At 43.3% G+C, this 25,855-nt stretch overlaps 1 protein-coding gene across 3 annotated transcripts in view; it reads left to right on the forward strand.

The window, feature by feature from the left end:
- The first annotated feature begins 256 nt into the window (after positions 1-256).
- Positions 257-25,855, forward strand: part of HEATR3 (HEAT repeat containing 3) — a 41,922-nt gene continuing 16,323 nt past the window's right edge. For 2 of the 3 annotated variants that reach the window (XM_032157302.2, XM_032157304.2), the window contains exons 1-11: positions 290-554; positions 653-825; positions 3,069-3,156; positions 4,480-4,592; positions 6,916-7,025; positions 9,873-10,013; positions 13,041-13,318; positions 18,586-18,676; positions 18,783-18,940; positions 19,220-19,302; positions 20,864-21,000. In XM_032157302.2, coding sequence (XP_032013193.1) covers positions 417-554; positions 653-825; positions 3,069-3,156; positions 4,480-4,592; positions 6,916-7,025; positions 9,873-10,013; positions 13,041-13,318; positions 18,586-18,676; positions 18,783-18,940; positions 19,220-19,302; positions 20,864-21,000 — 1,510 coding nt within the window. In that variant the 5' untranslated portion in view covers positions 290-416. Of the gene's footprint in view, positions 555-652; positions 826-3,068; positions 3,157-4,479; positions 4,593-6,915; positions 7,026-9,872; positions 10,014-13,040; positions 13,319-18,585; positions 18,677-18,782; positions 18,941-19,219; positions 19,303-20,863; positions 21,001-25,855 lie in introns of all 3 variants that reach the window. The other variant, XM_032157303.2, reaches the window with a different exon arrangement.

The raw sequence follows: 25,855 nt of genomic DNA on the forward strand, positions 1-25,855 counted from the left end.
AGATAATTTTTAATTTTTTTGGTGGGGAGGGCAGGGGGTGGAGTGTTTTCCTATGTTGCCCAAGATGGTCTCGAACTTCTGGCCTCAAGTGATCCTCTCGCCCGGGTCGGCGTTACTATTCTAGTCCAGCCTCCTACTTCCCCGGTAAACCCACAAGACTCCGCCCCTTTGCCGAAGCTGGCCCCGCCTATGCCCTCTTCCACGCCTGCGTGCTCCGCGCGCCAGCCCCCCCGCCCACCCCCCGACCGACCCGGCCGACGACGCGCCGCGCGCCTGCGCACGGCTTCCCCATGTGTGCTCCAGCCGTCAGCCGGCCCAGCTGAGCAGCAGCAACGGACCTTGTTACCGGCGCGGCAGCCTCCACCGCCTGCTGTTGCCCTCCTCTCTTGGTGGTCTGCCGCACAGCGCACGTCGCCATGGGCAAGAGCCGGACGAAGCGCTTCAAGCGACCTCAGTTCTCCCCTACGGGCGACTGTCAGGCCGAGGCGGCTGCGGCGGCGAATGGGACCGGAGGCGAGGAGGACGACGGGCCGGCGGCGGAGCTGCTGGAAAAGGTGAAGCGAGGGCTCCGCCGGGCCGGGAGGTCGAGACGAGGTTGCCCCGCGCGCGTGCGCACTGCGCTCCTTCTGACCCTTCTCGCTCTCATCCGCAGCTCCAGCACCCGAGCGCCGAGGTCCGTGAGTGCGCCTGCGCAGGGCTGGCCCGGCTGGTGCAGCAGCGGCCGGCACTCCCGGGCCTGGCGCGACGAGACGCCGTGCGCCGCCTGGGGCCGTTGCTGCTGGACCCCAGCCTGGCCGTCAGGGAGACTGCAGCCGGCGCGCTGAGGTGAGCCGGGAAGGGTCCGGGGTGGTGCCCACCGCTGGCCTCCCCAGCGTTTGGGCTGCGGGCGGTGGCAGCGGTCAGCCGGCGCCTTCTGTGTGCCACCAGGCACTGGCCCGGTCTCCCGTTTGCAGAGATTTGAAGCCAGTCTCCAGGCACCGGAGAACCCCAGTATTTCCGAACCACACGCATCTCATCTGTCCACCTGGCTGCTTCACCTGCAGCGTCCACCTGCTCAGGCGTCCTGCCCTCACGCCTTGCGCACGTTTTACCCTCTCCAAAAGCCCTCCTTAGGGTCCCTTGCTTGGATGAACTCTTCAGTTCATGTGTCAGGAATCATTCTAGATGCAGGGGATTTTGAGCAGCCAAGACTGTTGAGCGAGATCTGTTGACAGCCAAGATCCTTGTCTTGGCACAAGTCATGTTGATGGGGAGACAGACAGGAAGCTAGTAAAAAGGTAAAACATAATATTAAATAGTGAGAATTACTGTGGGAAAACGAGATGATGATGAGTTGGGGGTGGGAAGTTTGAATTGGGTGCTCTTGGGCCGGGCGCGGTGGCACACACTTGTAATCCCATTGCTTTGGGAGGCGAAGGAAGGAGGATCACTGGAGGCCAGGAGTCCAAGGCCAACCTGGGCAACATAGCAAGACCCCGTCTCTAGAAAAATCTTAAACAATTAGTCGGGCATGGTGGTAGGTGCCTGTAATCCCAGCTACTCAGGAGGCTGAAGTGGGAGAATCGCTTGAGCCCAGGAGTTCGAGGCTGCAGTGAGCTATGATCACACCACTGCACTCCAGCCTGGGTGATAGAACAAGACCCTGTCTCAAAAAAAAAAAAAGATGCTCTTTAGATGACTTGTGAACGGAGATCTGCAGGGTGAGAGAGCCAGGAGGCATGGGAAAATAGGGAGAAGAGTATTCCCCACAAAGGGAGCAGCAGCAGCAAAGAAGCGAAGCAGCAGGTGGCTTGACGTGGTTAAAGAGCAGAGAGGGTAGGTAGGTGGCTGAGAAGAGCAGGGGTGGGTAATTACAGGAGGTGAGGCTGGAGAGAGGGATGAGCTGTACGATGGTGTAGGGCTGAGGACTTACTCTAAGCAGGGAAGTGACATGCTTCCTTTTGTGAAGGCCACTCTGCTGGTTGTGCAGAGAATGGACTGCAGAGGGGGCAAGAGTAGAGGTTAGTAGTTGTAGTTCTTACAGCTCTGTCTCTACTTGTTATTTATATTTCATTCACTGATATAGCAAATATGTATAAAGTGCCAACTGTGTGCCAGACACTGAGCTAGGCTGTGGGCATGGGGGTAATGAGCACGGCAATGTCTCTCCTTAAGAAATCTTGAAGTCTATTGAGGGAGACAAGCATTAACCAAACAGTTACATAAGTGTATGATTACAATGAATGGTAATGACAAAGGGTGCTACAAGAGGGTACAAAGGGTTCAGGGAAGAAGACTGAGTGAGTGGTGCTTAAGGTGAGCTCGGAGGGATGAATGGGCATTCACCAGTTGATGGAGGGGAGATAGACGCTCTTCTTCCTTTAGGGAGGAAACAGCATGTGGAAAGCCCTTCCCTTCCTCCCACAGCGTACACAGGCTGGGGGATCCTGGCACATTGTGAGGGCATCTTCTGACTATCTCCATATCCTTAGGGACTAGCATAGTGCTGTGTACTTGGAAGTCATGTCTTTCCAATTAAAATTTACCCAGGGCTGCTTTAGGGGGTGTCATTCTCAGTAGCCCCACCTTGCTGCCCTTGCAGTTCGCTTTTTCTTTTTTTTTTTTAGAAACGGGGTCTCCCTATGTTGCCCAGGCTGGTCTTGAGCTCCTGAGCTCAAGTGATCCTCCCACCTAAGCCTCCCAAAGTGCTGGGATTACAGGTGTGAGCCACAGCACCTAGCCCTGCTCTTGTAGTCTTGATTCCAAGAAAAGGTCCCTTCATACATGATGTGATTTATTCACATGAGAAAAGTCTCCCCTGTCCCCTTCTTGTAGCCATGCACCTGTATACTGTCTCAGACCTCAGAACTAAGTTGTTATATGACAGCGTCATCTGTTTATATCTTGTAGAACATGGATCAGAACAGATGGAAATCTCTGGATTAGTTCTGCAGCTTATGACAGAAACAATAAGCTGTTTCCTCTGGGAAAACTTAAATATGGCCAAAAAGAGAAATAAATGTGAGAGGGTAGAAGTGTTCTGTGACATGTGATGTGAAAGTAAAACATGTTTTGAACTTCTTGTGTAGAAATCTCAGTGCTTGTGGAGGTTTTGAAGTTTGTGATGACATGGTGACTAAGGATATCATGACCCCTCTGGTTGCGCTGCTAAAAGAGGTATGCAGTTTTTACAGTATCTCGATGGTAGCTTTTGGGATGCAAACTTAGACTTTTTTTAGTACTTTGGTGTTAGTGACTTTGTCTTCTATCTAAATATCTTACAGAAATTTCATTCCTTTTCCTGGAAACACCAATCTACTCTCATTATTGATACTAATCTCTATTATTTTGTATCTTTATTTTTATGATAGTTGGAAAAGACCTTCCTAAAACTGTACAGACTCACTCCTTTAGATGTTAAACTTCTTACAATAAAAATAATTAGTATTTAGTCATTGCTTATTTATGTGCCAAGTATTGTTTTCATGTTTTGGATATTATATAATTTAATCCTCACAGTATCCTATGAGGCAGGTATTATTCCCATTTTACAGATGACAAAGCCGAGGCACAGACATTAGGAACTTGTGAAGATTACAGTAAGTTCTCATGTTTGATCTCATTCCAGTCTTATTGCATGACATAGTTAAGAGGTTAAGGAGCTCTCTCTCTGGAGTGCCTCTGGTCCACTATTCTGTACTGATGGGTAATTTTCACTTAAGGCTACATAAAGGATATCCAGTTTTTATGAGAGGCATCAGTCATTTTAGAGCAGTGATTCTCAACTGGGTATGATCTTGCTTCACAGGGCATAACTGGCAATGTCTGGAGACATTGGTTGTTACAGAGCTTGTGGGGTAAAGGTTGCCACTGGCTTCCAGTGGGTAGAGGCCAGGGATGCTGCTAAACATCCCCAAATGCACATGATAGCCCTTCCTTCCCCAACAAAGAATTTTCTGGTGGAGAATTTCAGTAGTATCTGGATTGAGAAGCCCTGCTTTAGAGGGTCTCCTGGGCGATACTAGAGGGGCTTAAGAGTACCAGCTTTGGAGCCAAATGCTAGGGCCTGAATCCCAGCTTCACCACATGCTAATCTAACACCTTCAGCAGCCTCCCTGTATCTCACTTTCCCATTTGCAGCTGGAGATTCGGGATAATAATAGTTCACCTACCTGATAGGTTTATTGTGAGGATTAAATGACTTGATACATGTAAAATGCTTAGAATAGTGCTTTAGAAGGCGCTATGTAATAAAAAAAAAAACAGAAGGTGCTAGGTAGAAGCTCTTATTTCATCTTTTGTTGCCTTCTTACTGTGTTTTATTACATTTATTAGGTAAAATACTTCGTATTGATTTTGTACTATTGCTCGTAAGGATTTGATTGGCTTGTTAACCACGGTAATTTCTGATGTCTAGCCTTTGTGTTTCATCACCATCATTACCCTATTTGTTTAATTCTTCTTAGGAACCAGTGTGCTAATCATGATATTTGGTTACAGTGTAGTGCTGGACTGGATTCAAATGAGATGTCTCCACAGGAGAAAAAAGATCAGAACAGAAATTCTATTGAGAATATAGCCAACGAGGCTGTGAACGTGCTATGGAATATATGGTAAGATGCCTACCAAACACAGTCTCCTGCTATAGCAGTACCCAGGCTGCTATTCTCTGTTATACTGTGTGGGAATCTCTGTTCCCCTTGGTAGGCCTGTTAATCTGGGATGTTAAGACTTGGTAGGGGCTGGACATGGTGGCTCACGCCTGTAATCCCAGCACTTTGGGAGGCTGAGGCAGGTGGATCACTTGAGGTCAGGAGTTTGAGACCAGCCTGGCCAACATTGTGAAACACCATCTCTACCAAAAATATTAAAAAATTAACCGAGTGTGGTGGCACATGCCCATAATCCCAGCTACTCGGGAGGCTGAGGCAGGAGAATCGCTTGAACCCTGGAGGCAGAGCTTGCAGTGAGCCAAGATCGTGCCACTGCACTCCAGCCTGGGGGACAGGGCAAAACTCCATCTCAAAAAAAAGAAAAAAAATTGGTAGGAGACAGGATCAAGTGACCTAAGATCAACCCTCCTTCCCAATCCCTTTTCTCACTGCATCACTACATCTTTGGTTTTACGGCTTTCCTCTCCAGTCATTGCATCTGACAAAAGATAGGAGGAATCATGACCATTAGCACCTATGGCTCCTCCTTTCCTCCAACTTCTTGCACACCCTGAGCAGGATTTGTCTTTAAGCTGGTCAGTCCCAGATGCAGGTGCAACTTTGGTTTGGCCTCTAGACTGAGATAGGGACCACAGACCTTGGCTGGTGCTTTTCTTCCTCTTCCCTGGCATTTACTGTCTTGAGTGGGAAGTAGATGCCTAAGAAGAGCTCCCTTGGCCCCAGGAGGAAGAAGGCCACTCTCCATTCTGTGATTGTAGCAGTGGTGAAGGTGGAGTGGACTTGCTGCTAGGAATGGAAATGGCTAGAAACACAACCTGGATTTACTTTTTTCTGCCCCATTTTATGTCCCACATTTCTAGCAAGACTGTCACAGTTTCTTATCTTCAGTCAGCAGCAATTACAGTGGCTGACCTAAAAGCACAGATGTTTCTTAGAATACAAGATTAAGTTGGATCCCGAAATGCCTACGTAGCAATCTGACCTTGCCTGTGATTTCATTTTAATGAATGCATTCCACCAGAAATATTAGAGAGATCAGATCTGAGGAAATGGCATTTGAGCAAAAACTGATGGGTGCTGTTTTTCTGTGCACCAGATAACTTTAAGTCATAGAAATTGTTGCATTTGGAAGTTTTAAAAAAATTTCCTTGAAAAGAATCTGAATATATCTCCAAGGTGATTTCTCTTTTCTGAATACCTATGAGCCCTCTCTGTATCACTGAGTTACTATAACTTTTAACATTTTTGTTTCATCATTTATATTTCAAATTATCTTGACACACGTATGCCTTGTCTTCCTGACTAGACTGTGGGCTCCTTCATGCTGCCGTACTAGATAGGTAGGTAGGTAGGTAGATAGCAGATATGAAATATTTTTCATTACATAACAGATTTAGTTTAATAATTTAGTCAGCTCTGTTAGCTGTTAGCATGTCATGTGTGTATGTTGTATATGTGGAGGAAACATACATACAACATGGATATTTCCTCTGGAAACATGGGTACAATTATTATAATTAGCCTTGTTAACTCATATTTAATGTGTTTGCTTATTCATAACACTGAAAGCTGTCTGAGTCTTTTATTAAAAGGTAGTATAATTTAAAAATACTTATTGTAATTTCTCTATTGTAGACTGCAAATTCTGCTTGATGAAATTATAATTGCACTCTAAAGGCTTGAATAAAATATAATTTTATTTTCCTTTAAATGTGTTTTTGTTAATGTTCTAAAATACAGTAGGTTAAAAAATAAAAAATAAATTTGTGTTTTTGTGTCATAAATATAGAGGCCTTTTATCTTCCTTTAACTTGCTATCATTGTGGTATAGAGGAAAGAAAAAAACAGTAGCCTGGACCCAGGGAACCTAGGTACTGGGCCTGGCTCTACCACTAACAAAATGTGTGCTCTTTGATGGGCCACTTTACCACTTGGGGCCTGGGTCTTTGCATTTATAAAATGGGGAGTTGAATTAAACGATTTACAAGATCTCTTCCAGCTCTAACCTTCTATAAGGAAACTGGCATCATGGCGAAGAGATTGATGAAAAGGTCCCATTGTGATAGAAATAAAATATAGATAGCCAGTTCTCATGTACAGTAAATATGAATGGGTGTTAGTTCCTTCATCAGTAAAAATGGTGGGTGTCTGATTCCAACTCTTTGGTTTATAAAGCCTGATTTGTTTTTTTATGGATTGCTATGGTTGATTTCCTACTGTTAAAATGTGAATAGTAAAACTTTTTTTTCCCCCTTCAATTTAGTGAATGCAGTAGTAGAGCAGTGTCTATATTCAACAAAGAAGGGTGTTTGGAGATTGTGTTAAAGTATTTAAGTAGGTTTCCTACCAATGTTGACCTGGCTATTTCAGTAGGTAAGTGAAGAAAAAGTGATGACTTATTAAGAATGTGTAGCCTTATTCAAAAATTTTTATGCAGCTTTAGCGTGTTTATTCCACTGGAGTGATTTTTTTTCTCGTATGTGAATGTGTAGCTCAGCACCTGTTTTTTCTGGGTCTTAAATCTGTGATTAATATTAATTCTTTACCTACTCATTCAGTTTTTCCGCTTTTGGCTCAGAAAGGGAGAAAGGTAATTGTGTGAGGATATATGGTTTCTAGCCTGTTTCCATTCTTAGCAGCCTTTATTACTTCTTGAAGTTTTCATATCTCCATTTACTAAGAAACAGTAACCCACAACTACCAGGCCTTTAAGCCAGTTAATTGGAATCTAAACTTACTTAAATGTATTGTGCTACTATCTCATACTTCCAGCAGAAAACTGACGGCCTGAGTTTTGTTGAGAGAAAAAGAGGAAAAGAAGTGATTGAAATTCCACTTAGGGCTTCGTGCCTTCCATGAGACAGGGAAGGCAAAGTCCAGCAACTTCAGTGGCCTTGGCTGCTGCGCCTTCTCTTTATTGGGCTGAGGAACCACTGAGGACCCTCAGCTCAGTGGCAGGAGGCAGAAGTCAGAGCATGGGCAACTCAGCAGAATTCTGGATGGGAGTGGAGAAACAATTGAGGGAGAGCATTTCTTTTCTACCGATCATTACGGCAGGCATCCAGCTGTCCCTTTGTGGAACTGCATTTCTCCTGGGGAGGAAGAAGTGTATTCCCCTGACTGCTGTTTCTCTTAACTTTAGTGGATATTTTTAAGAGAACAGAACTGAGGGAAAATAGTAGAATAAATACTACTGAGAAAATTTTAAAAATCATTTCTCCAAATGGAATCTTGGTGGGGCTGGGGACTTGTGAGTAAATAGGGATTTTAAAAACAATTCAGCCGTTTTTAGGAAATTGATAGGTGACTTAATCTCAGAGGACAGTTTTTGTTACAATAAGAGGACTTCAGGAAAGTTAGTTCGTATCTTTTACGAGAAAAACCACTTCTATTTTTGTGCCTTTAGTCTTATAGATTTATTTCTGTTTTTAGTTTTTCTTTCCCTTAATGAGCATTTTTGAAATGGATTAGAATAGTCATTTTGCATTGTATAATAGTGTTTTCCTTCTCCATGTAGCTAGATTAATGATTTTTTAAAATACATTATTACTTTTGCTTCTAAAGTCAAGCAGTGCTTACATATAGTAAAATGAACTTGCAAGATTCCATCCCATGTATTCATATAACTTTTTTTGAACCTGTATGGTAGCAATCATGGCTGTTGGCTAAAGTAAATTTAATTAGTTTCTTAATGACAAAGATACTACATTTGGATATATGTACAGAAATGCATATATATGGATTTCTATATAAATGTATTGTCAACCACAGCAGTAGCATGCATTTTGAGTAATTTTGATGGGCATGATTTAATATTTTACGCATCTCTTAATTTGCTCATACTTTTATATAAACTACTTTTTTTCTTAAAGAACTATTGCTCTGCCAGAAATAACCCTAACTTTGAAGGTTATGATAAATTTAAAGGAAGCCAGACATCCCAAAACCTAGGGCTATTTGCTACTGGTCCTTGATAAGTACATAAATTGAGGGTAAAAAAAATTTTTTTTTTTTGAGATGGAGTCTCAGCTCTGTCACCCAGGCTGGAGTGCAGTGGTGCAATCTCGACTTACTACAACCTCCACCTCCCGGGTTCAAGCTATCCTGTTGCCTCAGCCTCCCAAGTAGCTGGGATTACAGGCATGCATCACCATGCCTAGCTAATTTTTGTATTTTTAGTAGAGATGGAGTTTTGCCATGCTGGCCAGGCTGGTCTGCAACTCTTGACCTCAAGTGATCCTCCTGCCTCAGCCTCCCAAAGTGCTGGGATACGGGCATGAGCCACTGCGCCCGGCCTGAGGATAAACTTTTATAAACATTTATAGTAACGACATTGCCACATTTAAGAGTCTTTTTAGGCCGGGCGTGGCGGCTCACACCTGTAATCCCAGCACTTTGGGAGGCTGAGGTGGGCGGATCATGAGATCAGGAGATTGAGACCATCCTGGCTAACAAGGTGAAACCCCGTCTCTACTAAAAATACAAAAAATTAGCCAGGCATGGTGGCAGGTGCCTGTAGTCCCAGCTACTCGGGAGGCCGAGGCAGGAGAATGGTGTGAACCCAGGAGGCGGAGCTTGCAGTGAGCCAAGATTGCACCTGGGCAACAGAGTGAGACTCCATCTCAAAACAAACAAACAAAAAAGAGTCTTTTAAATTGTATTTTGTAAAAAGTGTAGATCTGGCTGGGCATGGTGGCTCATGCCTGTAATCCCCGCACTTTTGAGGAGCCGAAACGGACAGATCACTTGAGACCAGGAGTTGCAGACCAGCCTGGCCTTCATGGTGAAACCCTGTCTCTACTAAAAATATAGAAATTAGCCAGGCATCGTGGTGCACACCTTTAATTCCAGTTACCTGAGAGACTGAAGCACAGGAATCATTTGAACCTGGGAGGCGGAGGTTACAGTGAGCTGAGATGCGCCACTGCACTCCAGCCTGGGCGACAGAGCAAGACTGTCTCAAAAAAAAAAAAAAAAAAAGTATAGATCTGTACAGGATTAGAAATTTAGAAAGAAAAGAAACATGATCTTTTCCAGCACTGATAGTTTGGGAAGCCTCATTCGCGCATATCACCCTGAGATAAAGCATATATATTTTGCAAAAGCTACATGTGTCTAATGAAGTGGTAACGATTCAACGTTTTATTGATGAGTTATACTGGTGTAAATTATCCAAAGCAGAATTCATTTGTTTCTAAGTACTTGTTTTTTGCCTCATAGCATATTGTTTGCAGACAGTGACTGAGGATAACCCAGAGCTGCTGAAGTCTTTCAGTGCTACAGCATTGAACATGCTGGAATCAGCACTGCTTTCTCCTGTCAGTTCCATGGAATCCCTTCTATTGAAGACATTGGTAACAGGTAAAATTTAGCCTTACAGCATAGTATATTGTTTTAGTAGCTTTTGGTGTGGATGCAGTGGGGGCAAAATTTAGTCATTCATTTCAATACATCAGGTCTTCTGTGCTTTTATCTGTTCTGAAAATTTTAATATTTGAGAAGATTACTTCAAGCAGTTGTCTATAGTTGTAAATCCTTGTAGAATAGATTTGTTTTGAATTTAACAAACTACTATTAACCTGATAAAGAGATGCTGTGGTCAGAATCCCCACTTATTTATGAACCAGTGATTTCAGAAATTGACCACTTTAGTTTTCCATAAGTTTTTTTTTGTTGTTGTTAACCACCAACTCTTTTCTCTCCAGAATCTCTGAATACAGAAGTAAGAAATTATCTGAAGGTCTGTTTAGTATGTACTTTATTTAGTTTATGTATCTATTTTCTTCTTGCCCTTTAGTCTTGCAGAGATAATTTATGTTGAGAGATTTTTTTTTTAATTTTTTTTTTTTTTTTTATTGTTTTGAGATGGAGTCTGGCTCTCTCACCCAGGCTGGAGTGCAGTGGCTGGCTCTGCAACCTTACCTCCCAGGTTCAAGTGATTCTCATGCCTCAGCCTCCCGAGTAGCTGGGATTACAAGCGTGCGCCACCACGCTCAGCTAATTTCTGTATTTTTGGTAGAGACGGGGTTTTACCATGTTGGCCAGGCTGGTCTTGAGCTCGGGACCTCAGGTGATTTGCCTACCTTGACCTCCTAAAGTGCTGGGATTACAGGTATGAGCCACTGCGCCTGGCCTGTTTTTTTATTTTAATAGTGGTAAAATACACATGAAATTTACCATCTTAATCGTTTTGGGTTTTTTTGAGACAGAGTCCTCCTCTGTTACCCAGGCAGGAGTGCTGTGGTGCGATCTTGGCTCACTGCAGCCTGCACCTCCTGGGCTCAAGTGATCTTCCCATCTCAGCCTCCCAAGTAGCTGGGACTACAGGTGCATGCCACCAGGACCAGTTAATTTTTTTTTTTTTTTTTTTTTTGAGACGGACTCTCGCTCTGTCACCCAGGCTGGAACACAGTGGTGCGAGCTCAGCTTACTGCAATTTCTGCCTCCTGAGTTCAAGTGATTCTCCTGCCTCAGTCTCCTGAATAGCTGGCATTACAGGCACCCACCACCACACCTGGCTAATTTTTTTTTTTTTTTTTGAGACAAGAGTCTCACTCTGCTGCCCAGGCTGGAGTGCAGTGGCACGATCTCTGCCCACTGCAAGCTCCGCCTCCCAGGTTCACGCCATTCTCCTGCCTCAGCCTCCCGAGTAGCTGGGACTGCAGGCACCTGCCACCACCCCCAGCTAATATTTTGTATTTTTTTTTTTTTTAGTAAAGACAGGGTTTCACCATGTTAGCCAGGATGGTCTTGATCTCCTGACCTCGTGATCCGCCCGCCTTGGCCTCCCAAAGTGCTGGGATCACAGGCGTAAGCCACCGCGCCTGGCCTAATTTTTTTATTTTTTAATAGAGATGAGGTTTCACCATGTTGACCAGGCTGGTCTCGAACTCCTGACCTAAAGTGATTGGCCCATCTCGACCTCCCTGTGCTGGGATTACAGGTGTGAGCCACAGTCCCCAGCCACAGTTAATTTTTTGTATTTTTTTTGTAGAGATGGCATCTCACCATGTTGCCTAGGCTGGTGTCAAACTCCTGAACACTTATAATCTGCCCACCTTGGCCTCCCAAAGCGCTGGAATTGCAGGCGTGAGCCACAGCACCCAGCCTTTAATTGTTTTTAAATGTATACTTTAGTGGTGTAAAGTACATTCAGATTGTTGTGCAGTAAAAATCCGGAACTCTTTTTCATCTTGCAAAACTGAAACTGTACCCTTTAAACACAATTTTTCCCATTTCCCCTTTCCCCAGGTGCTGTCAGCCACCATTCCTTGACTCCTCTAAATACCTCATAGAAGTGGAATCATACAGAATTTGTCTTTCTGTGACTGGCTTATTTCTTTTTGCATAGTGGCCTCAAGGTTCATCCATGTTGTAGCATGTGTCAGAAATTCCTTCCTTTTTAATGCTGAATAATATTGCCTTGTAGGTATTATACCACATTTTGTTCATCTGTTCATCTGTTGATGGACACTTGGGTTACTTCTACAACTTGGATATTGTGAATACGGCTGCTGTGAAAATGGATGTAATTTTTTTTTTTGAAACAGAATCTTGCTCTGTCACCCAGGCTGGAGTGCAGTGGTAAGATCTCGGCTCACTGCAACCTCTGCCTCCTGGGTTTAAGTGATTCTCGTGCCTCAGCCTCCCAAGTAGCTGGGATTACAAGCGCCCACCACCACGCCTGGCTGATTTTTATATTTTTAGTAGAGATGAAGTTTCACCATGTTGCCCAGGCTTGTCTCGAACTCCTGACCTCAAGTGACCCTCCCACCTTGGCCTCCCAAAGTGTTGGGATTACAGGGTGAGCCACCGCACCTGGCAAAAATGGATGTAATCTGTTCAAGTCCCTGCTTTCAGTTCTTTTGGGTTTATAGCCAGGAGGTGTTTTTATTTTTATAATAACTTAAAAAAAAATTACTCTGACTACTTAATGATAGCTCCTGTTCTTTTTTGATAATCAAAAAATTAAGAACCTACTCTCATGTTTGTATGTCAGACCGACCTTGGAATTTTAGTACATTCCATTTCACTCTTGGAATATAAGAAGTTGCTGAGGAGAGCAGCTTAGGTTACAATGAAAGAAAGTGATGCCACTCACTTTGTCGTTTTAAAAGAAACTTGATCAGTGTTCTCTGGGTCTGCTGATAATGCAGTGTATCAGAGAAAGGCATTGTGTGCCAAGGAAGGGAGATGATTGTGCAGGGTTATAACTAAGGGCACTGCCTCAGTGCAGAACTCATTGACATTTAATAAATAATGAACAAAGGCAATGGGGCTGAGATTTTTTGAAATTACACTGGCCTTAAAAGCTCCAGTCTTGTGAAAACTTAAACTTAATAAAATATTTCACAGGCATTTCTTATCCTTATGCTCATTTTTTCCCAGGCACAATTTGGAATCTAAAGGACATTATTCCATGCAAGAGTCAAGCAGAAATCATAAATGCCTTACTAAAGATCTTATCTGAAGTTTTGGGAATGGATGCTGGTGAAATGGTTATTCAAATGAAAGAGGCTGAAACGCAAAGGTTAAAAACTGCTGCAGAGGTTGAGGAAATATTAGAGAACACTAATGGGGATGATTTGATTGAAGATGATGAAATGGAAGGAATTTCTCATAAAAGAAAAGTCAGAAGGAAAACTTTCGTTTCAGATTTACTTCTGGTAAGTCAGGTTGCTGTTCTGGTAAGTCAGGTTGCTGTTCTCAAATATGGATTAATACAGCTGTTTTTTTTCCAGCAGTTATCCTTGGCTTTGCAGAAAAATGTTATAGCAAAATTAGCTGTAAAGTGCGTTTCTGTAAGAATGAGTTGTATTTTCCTGTTGATTGTCTTTATGTCATTAAAAATCTCCTAAAGGGGGAAAAAATCTCTTGTCTAAAGTGAATATTTTTATATACAGGAGAAGGTTTCAGAGATGAGATAGACCTATCCTTTTGGAACACTTTAGAAATAGATGATCATCTTCATAACTCTTGCATCTCCCCACTTCTGTTACATACTGTCTGCCAGAGTGTCTTCAAACTAAAGGAATTTGTACTTTGCCTGAATTGTCCCTTGCATTCTTGCCTGTTATTTTAGTATTTAGCCTTATCAAGCTGGCAAACCAAACCTTCATTTATCCACTACTGATCCAAAGAGGTTGGGTGACTGTGAGATGAATGATGGTTTGTAGTTTTCTTGGAGTGGGTGATGGTGGCATACTTGTGCTGGTGGTGTGATATTGCAGTAAAGGGGAGCAATCTTGGGTGCAGGAAGCATTTCAGCTGACACAGTCTGCAGAGAGAGAAAGTTCTCCCAAAGTGTTTTGGGAGAACACTTTGTTAAGGAGGAGAGCAAATAGGAAGACAGGGAACACAGTGAGTGAGGCTTTATTCATTCAGGTTCACATTTACTGTGCTCCTAATGTATGCCAGGCACTGTGCTAGACACTGGTGATAAAAAGATGATTAAGACTTAATTTCCAGCCTTCAGGAACTTCCTCCATGTTGGGGAGACAGACACATAAAACCATGACTCTAAGGCCTATGCTGAGAACAGTGCTGTGGCCATGCACAGATTTCTAAGAAAATGGTATCTGTATAGTAGGCCCTTGTGACTCAGCCCCTATGTGAGAGCTAAGGAAGAGGCTGCCAGAGAGAGCCATTTGGACAGAACACCTGGGGTGTCATAAAGGAGAGAGTGAGAAAAAGCAGGTTAGTGTTTGGAGAGAGCACTCAGGCAGCTGGAGGAAGGGAGAGCACAGGGGCCTGGCAGCAGGAGGACCAGTCAGGAGGCTGCCGAGGGACGATGAAGGCTGAGTTGGGAGGAGGCAATCATGTCCTCTCATGCTTACCAGTGTTCGTGATGTCTCGGGAAGCGTAAATTGATGGTGTTTCAAAGAAATCAAAATGTGGATAGAACCACTTTTCCCCTCATATGAGCAAACTGTGGGTGCAACCACTGTGTTAAGTGCTGGGACAAATAACAGAAATGGGAAGGCCACCCTGAACTTGAGTTGCTCACAGAATTTTTTTTTTTTTTTTTTTTTTTTTTTTTTGAGAGAGAGTTTTGCTTTTGTTGCCCAAACTGCAGTGCAATGGCGTGATCTCAGCTCACTGCAACCTCCTCCTCCCAGGTTCGAGCAATTCTCCTGCCTCAGCCCCTCAAGTAGCTAGGATTACAGGCATGTGTCACCACACCCAGCCAACTTGGCATTCTTAGTAGAGATGGGGTTTCTCCATGTTGGTCAGGCTGGTCTCAAACTCCTGACCTCAGGTGATCTGCCTGCCTTGGCCTCCCAAAGTGCTGGGATTACAGGGGTAAGTCACTGTGCCCAACCTAGATCTTTTTATTTTATTATTATTGGTTTATTTTGAGACGAGATCTCACCATGCTGCCTGGTCTCAAGCAATCTTCCCACCTCGGCCTCCCAAAGTGCTGGGATTATAGGCGTGCACCATGGTACCCAGCCTGTTTCATACCTGTACATGGAAAGAGGGGATGTGATAAATCAGAGCTTATGGGGTCATTTTCAGCTGTGGGCACCATCCTACTCAGGTTTCTGTTGATCCTGTCTGATATACTGTGTTTGAAGGATCTGAAATCCCTTGCTGGGAATGAGAGAATGGCATTCTTGTGTGATTGTCCCCACCTCCAGCCTTGCTTCCAAGGACCTTCTACAGGGAGTAAGGTTGGGGGTGAGACCCAAGTCTAACAAAGTTTAGATAGAAGTGCCACTGTTGAAAAACGATTGATATTTAACTGATATGTAGAGATTTATTTTCTTATTACTTTTATTTTAGTGCTTATAAAAATGCAGTGTTTTCTTATAGTAAAAACTGGCTTTTTAAAGTCTTCTGTCCAGGTGTGGTGGCTCACGCCTGTAATCCTAGCACTTTGGGAGGCTGAGGTGGGCAAATTGCCTGAGTCCAGGAGTTCAAGACCAGCCTGACCAACATGGTGAAACCCCATCTCTACTAAAAATACAAAAATTAGCTAGGTGTGGTGGCGTGTGCCTGTAGTCACTCAACTTGGAAGGCTGAGGCACAAGAATCACTTGAACCTGGGAGGTGGAGGTTGCAGTGAGTCAAGATCGTGCCACTGCACTCCAGCCTGGGCAACTGAGTGAGACTCTGTTTCAGAAAAATAAAACTAAATAAAAATAGAAATAAAGTCTTCCTTAAGATTGTAGTGGTGGGTGGTGGGGCGGGAGGTAGAGGAGAAAAAAAAGAAGAAAAGGAAAATAAAATGCTCTTAACATAACTGGATGATTAACATGCTAGTCAGCCAGCCAGTGTTTAAGTGCCAGTAGGATGCCAGGAACACAAATTATATTCAGCTGTGGTCTTCCACATTATCCAGTGTCTTCTGCAGCACTCCTTTAGAATCAAAACTGCATCATTTAACTTAAGAAGGTATAACCACAAAGATATAAAGGAAGAGCAGTTCAACCCAAAGTTGGTTTTTTGCAGGGACACATGCAAAAGTAGAGTACTCTCTGCCCAGCTTCTACAGTTACCAATCTTCAAAGTCTGGTCTATTTGATTTCATCTAGTTCCCGTCACACTGTCTTTTCTCTACTGATTATTTTGAAGCAAATCTCAGATGTCATAACATTTCGTCTAAATTGGTTCTTTATGTCAGCTTGATAGCAGTAAGAAGCAGAGAAAAGTTCTGAGCAAGAGAGTTACATAAAGAGGTGGAGCATAATTTCAGAGTTCCTTTTTTTTTTTTTTTTTTTTTTTGAAACAGAGTCTCGCTGTCGCCCAGGCTGGAGTGCAGTGGCACGATCTCGGCTCACTGCAAGCTCCGCCCCCCCAGGGTTCATGCCATTCTCCTGCCTCAGCCTCCCGTGTAGCTGGGACTACAGGCGCCCACCACCTCGCCCAGCTCATTTTTTTTTTTGTATTTTTAGTAGAGACGGGGTTTCACCGTCTCAGCCAGGATGATCTCGATCTCCTGAGCTCGTGATCCGCCCACCTCGGCCTCCCAAAGTGCTGGGATTACAGGCGTGAGCCATCGCGCCCGGCCCAGAGTTCCTTTTAAGCCAGATCTTCAGCTGGGCATGGTGGCTCACGCCTGTAATTCCAGCACTTGGGGAGGCCAGGGTGGGTGGATCACTTGAGGCCAGGAGTTCAAGACCTGTCTGGCCAATATGGTGAAACCCTGTCTCTACTAAATTGGCAAAATTTAGCCAGGAATGGTGGTGCATGCCTGTAGTTCCAGCTACTTGGGAGGCTGAGACATGAGAATTGCTTGAACCCAGGAGGCGGAGATTGCAGTGAGTCGAGATCATGCCACTGCACTCCAGCCTGAGTGACAGAGCAAGACTCTGTCTCCAAAAAAAGAATAAAAACTAATAAGCCAGATCTTCATATATTTTAAGTAGATGAGAGCCCAGCAGCAACATGTCTTGTTTAGCTTTGAATCTCCTCTAATAAATGTATATTTAGGTGAATTAGCACACACACAAAGCAAATAGAAATGATTTTTATATAGGTTCTTGCTACCAATAAATATAATTCAAATTTAGGGATCCCTGAGCTACATCTATTAAATTAGCAATTTGCTTTTTTTTTTTTTTTTTTTAAGAATATGATTAGAAGTTACAGTTAAATTGTTGCACAAAGAAGTCACTGGGGCTGGACATGGTGCTCACGCCTATAATCTCAACACGTTGGGAGTCTGAGGTGGGAGGATTACTTGAGGTCAGGATTTCAAGACCAGCCTGGGCAATATACTGAGACCCCATCTCTCCAGAAAAAAGAAAAATAATAATAAATAAATAAATAAATTTTTTTCTTTTTCTTTTTTTTTTTTTTCTGAGATGGAGTCTCGCTTTGTCACACAGTGGTACAATCTCGGCTCACTGCAACCTCTGCCTCCTGGGTTCAAGGGATTCTCCTCCCTCAGCCTCCCAAGCAGCTGGGATTACAGGCATGCACCGCCATGCCTGGCAAAGACCTTGTCTCTATAAAAAATAAAAAAATTAGCCAGGCATGGTGGCATGCACCTGTAGCCCTAGCTACTCAGAGGCTGCGGCAAGAGGATTGCTTGAGCCCAGGAATTTGAGGCTGCAGTGAGCTATAAATGTGCCACTGCACTCCAGCCTAGGCAACAGAGTGAGACTGTGTCTCTAAAGGGGGGTAAAAAAAAGACAGTTGAAAACTGAAGTTTGGAAATATTCAAATAGTAAAATATACATTATTTTTAGCTCCTGTACTGTTTTGGAATATCAGTATGGTTATTTCACTTTTCATAGACAATTTGAGAATTAGGGTTATATAAATTTATATTACCCATTTTAAGAAATGTTAGTCGATAATGTTAAGTTTAAGTTGGCGTTATATATTTTCAGAGAAAAAAAAAGCTTCCTTCTTTCTTTAGTCTTAGAGAAATGCATTATTATAGTCTTTAAAGAAAGGCAGGAAGCAAGTCTGTCTGCTCCATAGCAAGTTCTACAGGTCATATAAGGGCTCGTTAGTAGTGTTTGTTAGCGCAGCCATTCCAAGAAAGACATCTAAGCTAAGCATCTAAAAGCAGGTTTGTTGTTTGTAAGTGCCTGGTGTCTGAAATAAACTCTTGTTTAAATCTTAGTATGCCCAGCTACTTCTTGACACAGTAGATAAGTTTCAGGGTGAATTCCGTTCAGAATTCCTGAATATTTGTCTGTTCTGTCCAGCTAACTAAGCGACGCTTAAGGAATAGCCATGCAGATAGATGGAAACCCAGTTAATGGGGGCATGCTCCACTTTACCAAGAGGAATTATAATGCTCGTTTGTACTTCTGGCACTTCATGACTTTTCTTTTACCCACCCCATTCCCCGTGTGCTCTATTCCAAATGCAGAAATGTTCTAGTAGGCTTTCACTAAGGAAATTCCCCAAAAACATTTTCCCAACCATTGAGAGTTGGTCATTTACTTTTTTTTTTTTTTTTTTTTTTTTTAAGCCCACTGACAAGGAACTGAGAGAGACTATAGCATTGCTGACAGCCCAACAGACTGCTCTGGAAATTATTGTCAACATGTGCTGCAATGAAGGTTTGTTAACGTTTACATTTAGACATTTTCCCCCTGGGCCAAGAGGGAAACTCCCGTGGAGATTTTCTTAACTATTCCAGTTCTGCGTGGTTTGCCTGCTTCCCAGATCCCTCTGATGACGAATGGGAAGAGCTTTCTAGCAGTGATGAAAGTGATGCATTTATGGAGAATTCCTTCAGTGAGTGCGGGGGACAGCTGTTCTCTCCCCTCTGCCTCTCCCATGAGGTTCACACGGCTCTCACCAACTACCTCATCCCAAAGAAGGTAATCCATTTTCATTCTAGGCTTACCATGGAGCATGGGAAAGGCTTAAGCAAGGTATTCATTTTGTGTACAAAAGAAGCAAGCTCACACTTCCAGGTTGTAGATAGTGGTAAGATCTGAGACAAAGCTGAGCCTAACAGTACTGGAAATAGGCAAAAAGGTCATTCTATATGAAGCCTAACCGTTTCACTTAGGAGTAATATATTGGAATTATATAAGGGAATCATGTGTTAAATGACTACTCTTTAACCTTTGCTTTACTGCCTCTTTTAAATCTAGATTTTTGAGAAAACTGCCTTTCCAAACAGCATTGCAGTTGACCTATGTTCTAGGAACCCTACTTGGAAACCTTTGATTAGAAAGTAAGAACTCTTCTACTTTCAAAAACATTTGTGATTGTTTTATTTTATGAAATGATGGACCACTAAACAGAAGGTGCTGACTCCACCTAGGACCCAGAAGTTTTGTTCCTGGGTATATATACCAGAAAAATACATGCCCACATGCCCTAGAATACATGTATATGAGAGTGTTCATAGCAGTGTGTGTCACAGTTTCCCCAACCCATAAACAAACATGTTGTCCATCAGAGTTAGAATGGTAAATAAATTTTAACAAAATCACACAGTACAATACACGTAGCAGTAAAAGGGATCTGAATTAGGACTGCTCACAACTCGGATGGAACTTACATTGTTGAACCAAAAAAGCAAGACATAAAAGAATACACACACTGTGATTCAGTTTTTACAAAGTTGAGAAACAGGCAACATTGAACTATTTTGTTCAGGGCTGTATCCCTTGGTGATAAACCTATTAAAAAAAAAAGAGGCAAGGAAATGTTTACCGTAAAAGTCTGTATGGTGGTTACCTGTAGGTGTCAGGGAGGTGGGATGTTATATGGAAGAGATACAGGGGCTTTCAGGGTCTGGCAGTGTTTCTTTCTTTCCCAGGTGCATGGGTGTTGGCTTCATAGACTGTTAAACTCTCTATGTATGTTGTGTACTTAACCATATATATGTCACATTTCACAGTTAAAAATAATTTTAGGCTGGGCATGGTGGCTCACGCCTATTATAATCCCAGGACTCTGGGAGGCCGAGGTGGGAGGTTCACTTGAGGCCAGGAGTTTGAAACCAGCCTGGGCAGCATAGCAAGACCCCATCTCTACAAAGAAAAAAAAAATACAAAAACCAGCCTGGCATAGTGGCACTCAGCTGTAGTCCTAGCTACTCAGGAGGCTGAAGTGGGAGGATTGCTTGAGCTCAGCAGTCTAAGGCTGTAGTGAGCTATGATGGTGACACTGTACTCCAGCCTGGGAAACAGAATGAGACCCTGTCTGAAGAAAATTATAATTTTAAGGATGCTACCCTACATAGAAATTTTTCTAAAACATATTCCTCATGACTCATGAATGAATTGTGTATCAGAGGCCGTGAATATTCAAGCAGTTTGATTTGGCAGATTAACAGTTCACCTTATAATTCTAGCACTTTGGAAGGTCCAGGCAGAAGGATTATTTGAGGCCAAGAGTTCCAGAGCAGCCTGGGCAACATAGCAAGACCCCTATCTACAAAAAATAAAAAACGTAGCCAGGTGTGGTTGCATGCACATGTAATCCTGCTCCTTAGGAGGCTGAGGCAGGAGGATCACTTGTGCTCAGGAGGTTGAGGCTACAGCAAGCTGTGATCACACCACTGCACTCCAGCCTGGGCAACAGAGCAAGACCCTGTCTAAAAAATGATAATAAATTTTAGAAAACACAAAAAACAGTTCACCTTGTGATTCTTTGCTAACTGCCATAGATCCCTTGTATTTACAGATATTTCCAGTCAGAACCTGAAGCTTAGGCTAAAAGTTAATACTGAATTCTGATGGGCAACTTCTGGAGAATCAGACAGCATTGTTTCACTTCCTTTCCAGAATGAACACTATTCAGTGCAGAGCCCTCTTCTGTCTCCAGAGTCTTGTGTCCCTCCTGGATGTGGAGCACCTGGGAGGAGCCGCAGCCCTTCAGACACTTGCACAGCATCTGTCACAGCTGCTTTTTTCTCAACCAGGTAAATATTTAGGCTTTATTGCGAAAGACTACACAGACGGAACAGAATTTTGAAGGGGCAGGAACTTGGATTTTGTAAATGTATATTATTTGTCATCCAATCTGCAGAAACCTTTCCCAGACACAGGAATCATGTATTTATAGTTGCCAGGGGTTACAGAGTCAAAACGAGGTATGCAAGCAGCTCCTGGGCTTATAATTTTCTTTTTTGTTAAAATTGTTTGCATCCATTTATATCAGGCCAGTCAAGGCTGTATCATAAACATCATAAAGTCCTCATTAAGGTGTTTGGATAATTCTCAGCCAAGCGCAGTGGCTCATGCCTGTAGTCCCAGCACTTTGGGAGGCTGAGGCGGGAGGATCACCTGAGGTCAGGAGTTGGAGACCAGCCTGGACAACATGATGAAACCCCTCTACTAAAATACAAAACTTTAACTGGGCGTGGTGGTGGATGCCTGTAATCCCAGCTACTTGGGAGGCTGAGGCAGGAGAATCACTTGAACCCAGGAGGCGGGGATTGCAGTGATCTGAGGTCGTGCCATTGCACTCCAGCCTGGGCAACAAGAGCAAAACTCCATCTCATAATAATAATAATTGAGTAATTTTCTATTATTTTCTTCCCAGTTATATGCATTTAAATTTGATTATGTATGTAGTACAGAATTCAAAAGTTATTAGAGGACAGAAACTGGAAAGCCTCCCTCCTTTCTCCCACACCGAGTTCCTCTCCCAGAGTCAAGTTACTGTTGCACCAGTTACTTGTGTATCCTTCCAGAGAGATTCTCCATGTATAAGAGAGCATGTGTATGCAGGCATGCGTGCGTGTGTGTAAGGCAAATGGTAGAATACCATCCACACAATTCTACACCTTGCCATCATCTAACGTGTATCTTTCTTCAAACACCTTTGCATGGTAGGAGCTGATTCTCTTAAGTTACAGGTCTCTGATATGGATTAATTTCATATGCACACAAAGATCTATAGAGATACCAGAGTTAAATTAAATATTCTTTTAAATGACCTAGCTGTAGGTTTCACTTGGAGGAAAAAAAAAAAAAAACTAGCTGTACAAAGTCTGATGCATGTTCTTCTAATAGATTTTCATAGTTCCTCATAGTAAAATCTTACTTAACTTGACCACGTTAAACTATAGGAGCTCAAACCAAACAAAAACAATAGAGACTGAGAGAGAAGAACACGTGGTGTTTTCTATACTAAAGGAAAACTCTCCACGTTACTCCATCCAGCATCCATTGCTGGAGTGAGGGTAGCCTGGGAGGTGGGAATCTGCCCCTCTCTCTCAGCTGCTGAGGTTCCAGGTGTCTTTCAGGATTTTTTGAGGGTAAACGAGAAGATATTTGCTTCTACACCAACTTAAGGGTAAATGTGAAGATATTTGCTTTCTACACTGGCAAATAAGATAATTCCATTGTGTTATACTCAGTGTATTCTTCATATATTTTATCCTCCTTTTCAGACACAACATTAAGTCCAAGAATTGAACTCTTAAAAGATCAGGCCAGGCGCAGTGGCGCATGCCTGTAATCCCAGCACTTTGGGAGGCCGAGGCAGGTGGATCACCTGAGGTCGGGAGTTCGAGACCAGCCTGGCCAACATGGCAAAACCCTGTCTCTACTAAAAATACAAAAATTAGCCAGGCGTGGTGGCAGGCACCTGTAATCCCAGCTACTCAGGAGGCTGAGGCAGGAGAATCGCTTGAACCCAGGAGGCGGAGGTTGTGGTGAGCCAGGATCGCGCCATTGCACTCCAGCCTGGGCAACAAGAGTGAAACTCCATTTCAAAAAAAAAAGATCAAAAGAGAGTCACTTTTAACTAAATACAAGTTTTTGTGTCAACATCCATTCAAGTGTTGGTCCCCAGTTCTTTAGACATCTGTTTTACATTCCATCAAGTTCCTAAGAGGTGCTGTGTGTTTAATGGTACATGTTTTTCAAGTTCTAAATTAATCTTTAAAAATTAAGTAATTAAATATTCAGAAACCCATATGTGGTTACTGAGCTGTCTCTGCCACCTTTTCAACACTGATCAGTTAACAGGTGTACCTTTCAAGTACTCCCTGACTGTGCATTCACTGGCTGGAATGATCCCATGAAAGCTGTGCCCAGCCATGCCCAGGACAGGATATAGTCAGGATATGGGCAGTGCTAGTCCCATTCCCATTCCAGGGCAGGACGGGACAAGCACTGGAGTACAGAGGCGGCTCGTCAGTGTGAGCAGACCAGATGATGGCTGTACCTTTGTATTTGTTTCCTAGCCTCCTTCGAAACCTGGAAGAGATCTGGATGGTAAACGGGGAGGGGACTTTCCCCAACTTTTGCAAGCATTCTGGCTCCCATCAGCCCAGCAACATGTCCTGTGGGGTGGGAGTGAGAGGGCTGCTGTTGCTCATGCCCACCGCCACTCATTCCCCTGGGTAGAGGCAGGGGGCAGAGCCAGGCAGGGAGTCCACAGCCAGGGTCCCAGGTGAGCAGGACCCCAAGTCTCTCACTGCTTCCAAGCCCTACCTAAGCTCTAGGTAACCCTGGCAGCCCTGGTTCCACAAGCTGCCATCTCTCAGCTCTGGGCCATTTCTCACTGAGAGTCTGGTCCAGGTACCCCCGGTCCCATCCCCAGGCAGCACGCAGAGTTTATTTCACTTGAAACAAACTCCCTGTGTGCCTGTGCTATAGTGAAAGCACTCAGGTATGTTTCTCCTGGTTCTGCTGGTTATGTGTGGTCACTGAGGCCAGCACATTTATTAACTGCAAAGATCACAGGAAAACCATCCCAAGCTGAGTCCTGAAGTTTCTGAATTGTGGGAAAATATAACTAAGCACTTTGATTTTAAATAAATTCCCATTTCATGTCTATTCTTGACATCATCTTTTTTTTTAAGGTTCAGGAATGTGACATGCTGCTAGGTTAAGAATGCTTTGTGTATCCTGAGGGTCATGATGTTATTTATGTAGAAATCACCTACCACACATTACTGTCACAACAGTAATTTTGAAAATGTATTCACCTAATGACATGGGCTCAGTTACTTCCAGGGATTGGTAGTCTGAATTGGCCTTGCCTATGTAATGGGTTTGGATGATTACTGCTGGGGGAAGAGGGCCGTTACAATACCTCTGGGCTGTCCAGCTTGCTTGGGGCCCATCTGTGGCCTTCGTATCACCTAATATTGACATTCGGACAAATGGAGAATCAAAATGACTCGAAAAGTAGTGTCGTTATTTATTTTGGAGTAACAGAATATTTTCTTATCAGAATGAATTTGATAAAGGATAATCACTTATATTTGGAGATGATATTCTTTTTTTTCTTTTATTTGAGACGGAGTCTTACTCTGTTGCCCAGGCTGGAGTACAGTGATGCGATCTTGGCTCACTGCAATTTCTGCCCCCCAAGTTCAAGCAATTCTCCTGCCTCAGCCTCCCAAGTAGCTGGGATTATAGGCGCCTGCCAATGTGCCCAGCTAATTTTTGTATTTTTAATAGAGACGGATTTCACCATGTTGGTCAGGCTGGTCTTGAACTCCTGACATTGTGATCCACCCGCCTCAATCTCCCAAAGTGCTGGGATTACAGGCATGAGCCACCGCTCCCGTCCTAGAGATGATATTCTAATACAGTCCATCTAAGCATTTGGGATTTATTAATAATGTAATCTTATGGGTTCTATATGGATAGTGGGAACTGTTAACAAGATAATTTAGTGGGGGCTGGCCACAGTGGCTCACACCTGAAGTCCCAGCACTTTGGGAGCTGAATTGGGAGGATCACATGAGCCCAAGAGTTTAAGACCAGCCTGGGCAACGTAGTGATACCCTGTCACCACCAAAAAAGGTTTTTTTAATTAGCCAGGAGTGGTAGCTTGCTTGCGCCTGTGGTCCCAAGGAAGCTAAAGTGGGAGGATTGCTTGAGCCCAGGAGGTCAAGGCTGCAATGAGCTATGATTGTGCTACTGTACTCCAGCTTGGGCAACAGAGTGAGACTCTATCTCAATAAAAAAAAAAAAAAAAAAGAATTTAGTGGGGAGAATGGGGCTAAATATCTCTGCTGTTTTGTGTTATGATTGAGAGTTAAAGGTATGATGGTTCTACTGCTTTAACTTGTTTTCATTTTAATGCTAAATACAGTTCTGAATATGGTAGTTATAACATTTGTGATACTCTGTACATATCTACATTTATGTTTGTGTCTGATATCAGAGATAAAAGGAGGACATTTTAGTACAGTCTGGTCCTTACATTCAAAAGCACTAATATCTTTGTCTCCTTCATTAAAAGCTATTGGTTTTCAAAACATCAATGCGTTTTTTTAGCAATGTTGTATTTCATATTGGGTCAGTCTGTCATTCGGCTCTATTACATGAGTTCTGAAATCATTTAGGATTCTCTGTTTTTCCAGATTTCGAGAATCAGAACGTTCTTTTTTAGTTATAATTAAAATGGTAGTATCCCATTCTGGGATATGTTTTCCATTCCATATCAGAATATTGAAAATTCAGGCTGGGTGGCCGGGCGTGGTGGCTCACGCCTGTAATCCCTGCACTTTGGTAAGCCAAGGCAGTTGGATCACCGGAAGTCAGGAGTTTGAGACCAGCCTGACCAATATGGTGAAATCCCGTCTCCACTAAAAATACGAAAATTAGCTGGGTATGGTGGTGTGTGCCTGTAGTCCAGCTACCTGGGAGGCTGAGACATGAGAACTGCTTGAACCCGGGTGGTGAAGATTGCAGTGAGCCATGATCGCACCACTGCACTCCAGCCTGGGTGACAGAGCAAGACTCTGTCTCAAAAAAAAAAATTAATTAATTAATTAATTAAAAATAAGAAAAAAGAAAATTCAGGCT

Source organism: Hylobates moloch, unplaced genomic scaffold (assembly GCF_009828535.3).
Source record: "Hylobates moloch isolate HMO894 unplaced genomic scaffold, HMol_V3 SCAFFOLD_6, whole genome shotgun sequence".
Taxonomy (NCBI): Eukaryota; Metazoa; Chordata; class Mammalia; order Primates; family Hylobatidae; genus Hylobates; species Hylobates moloch.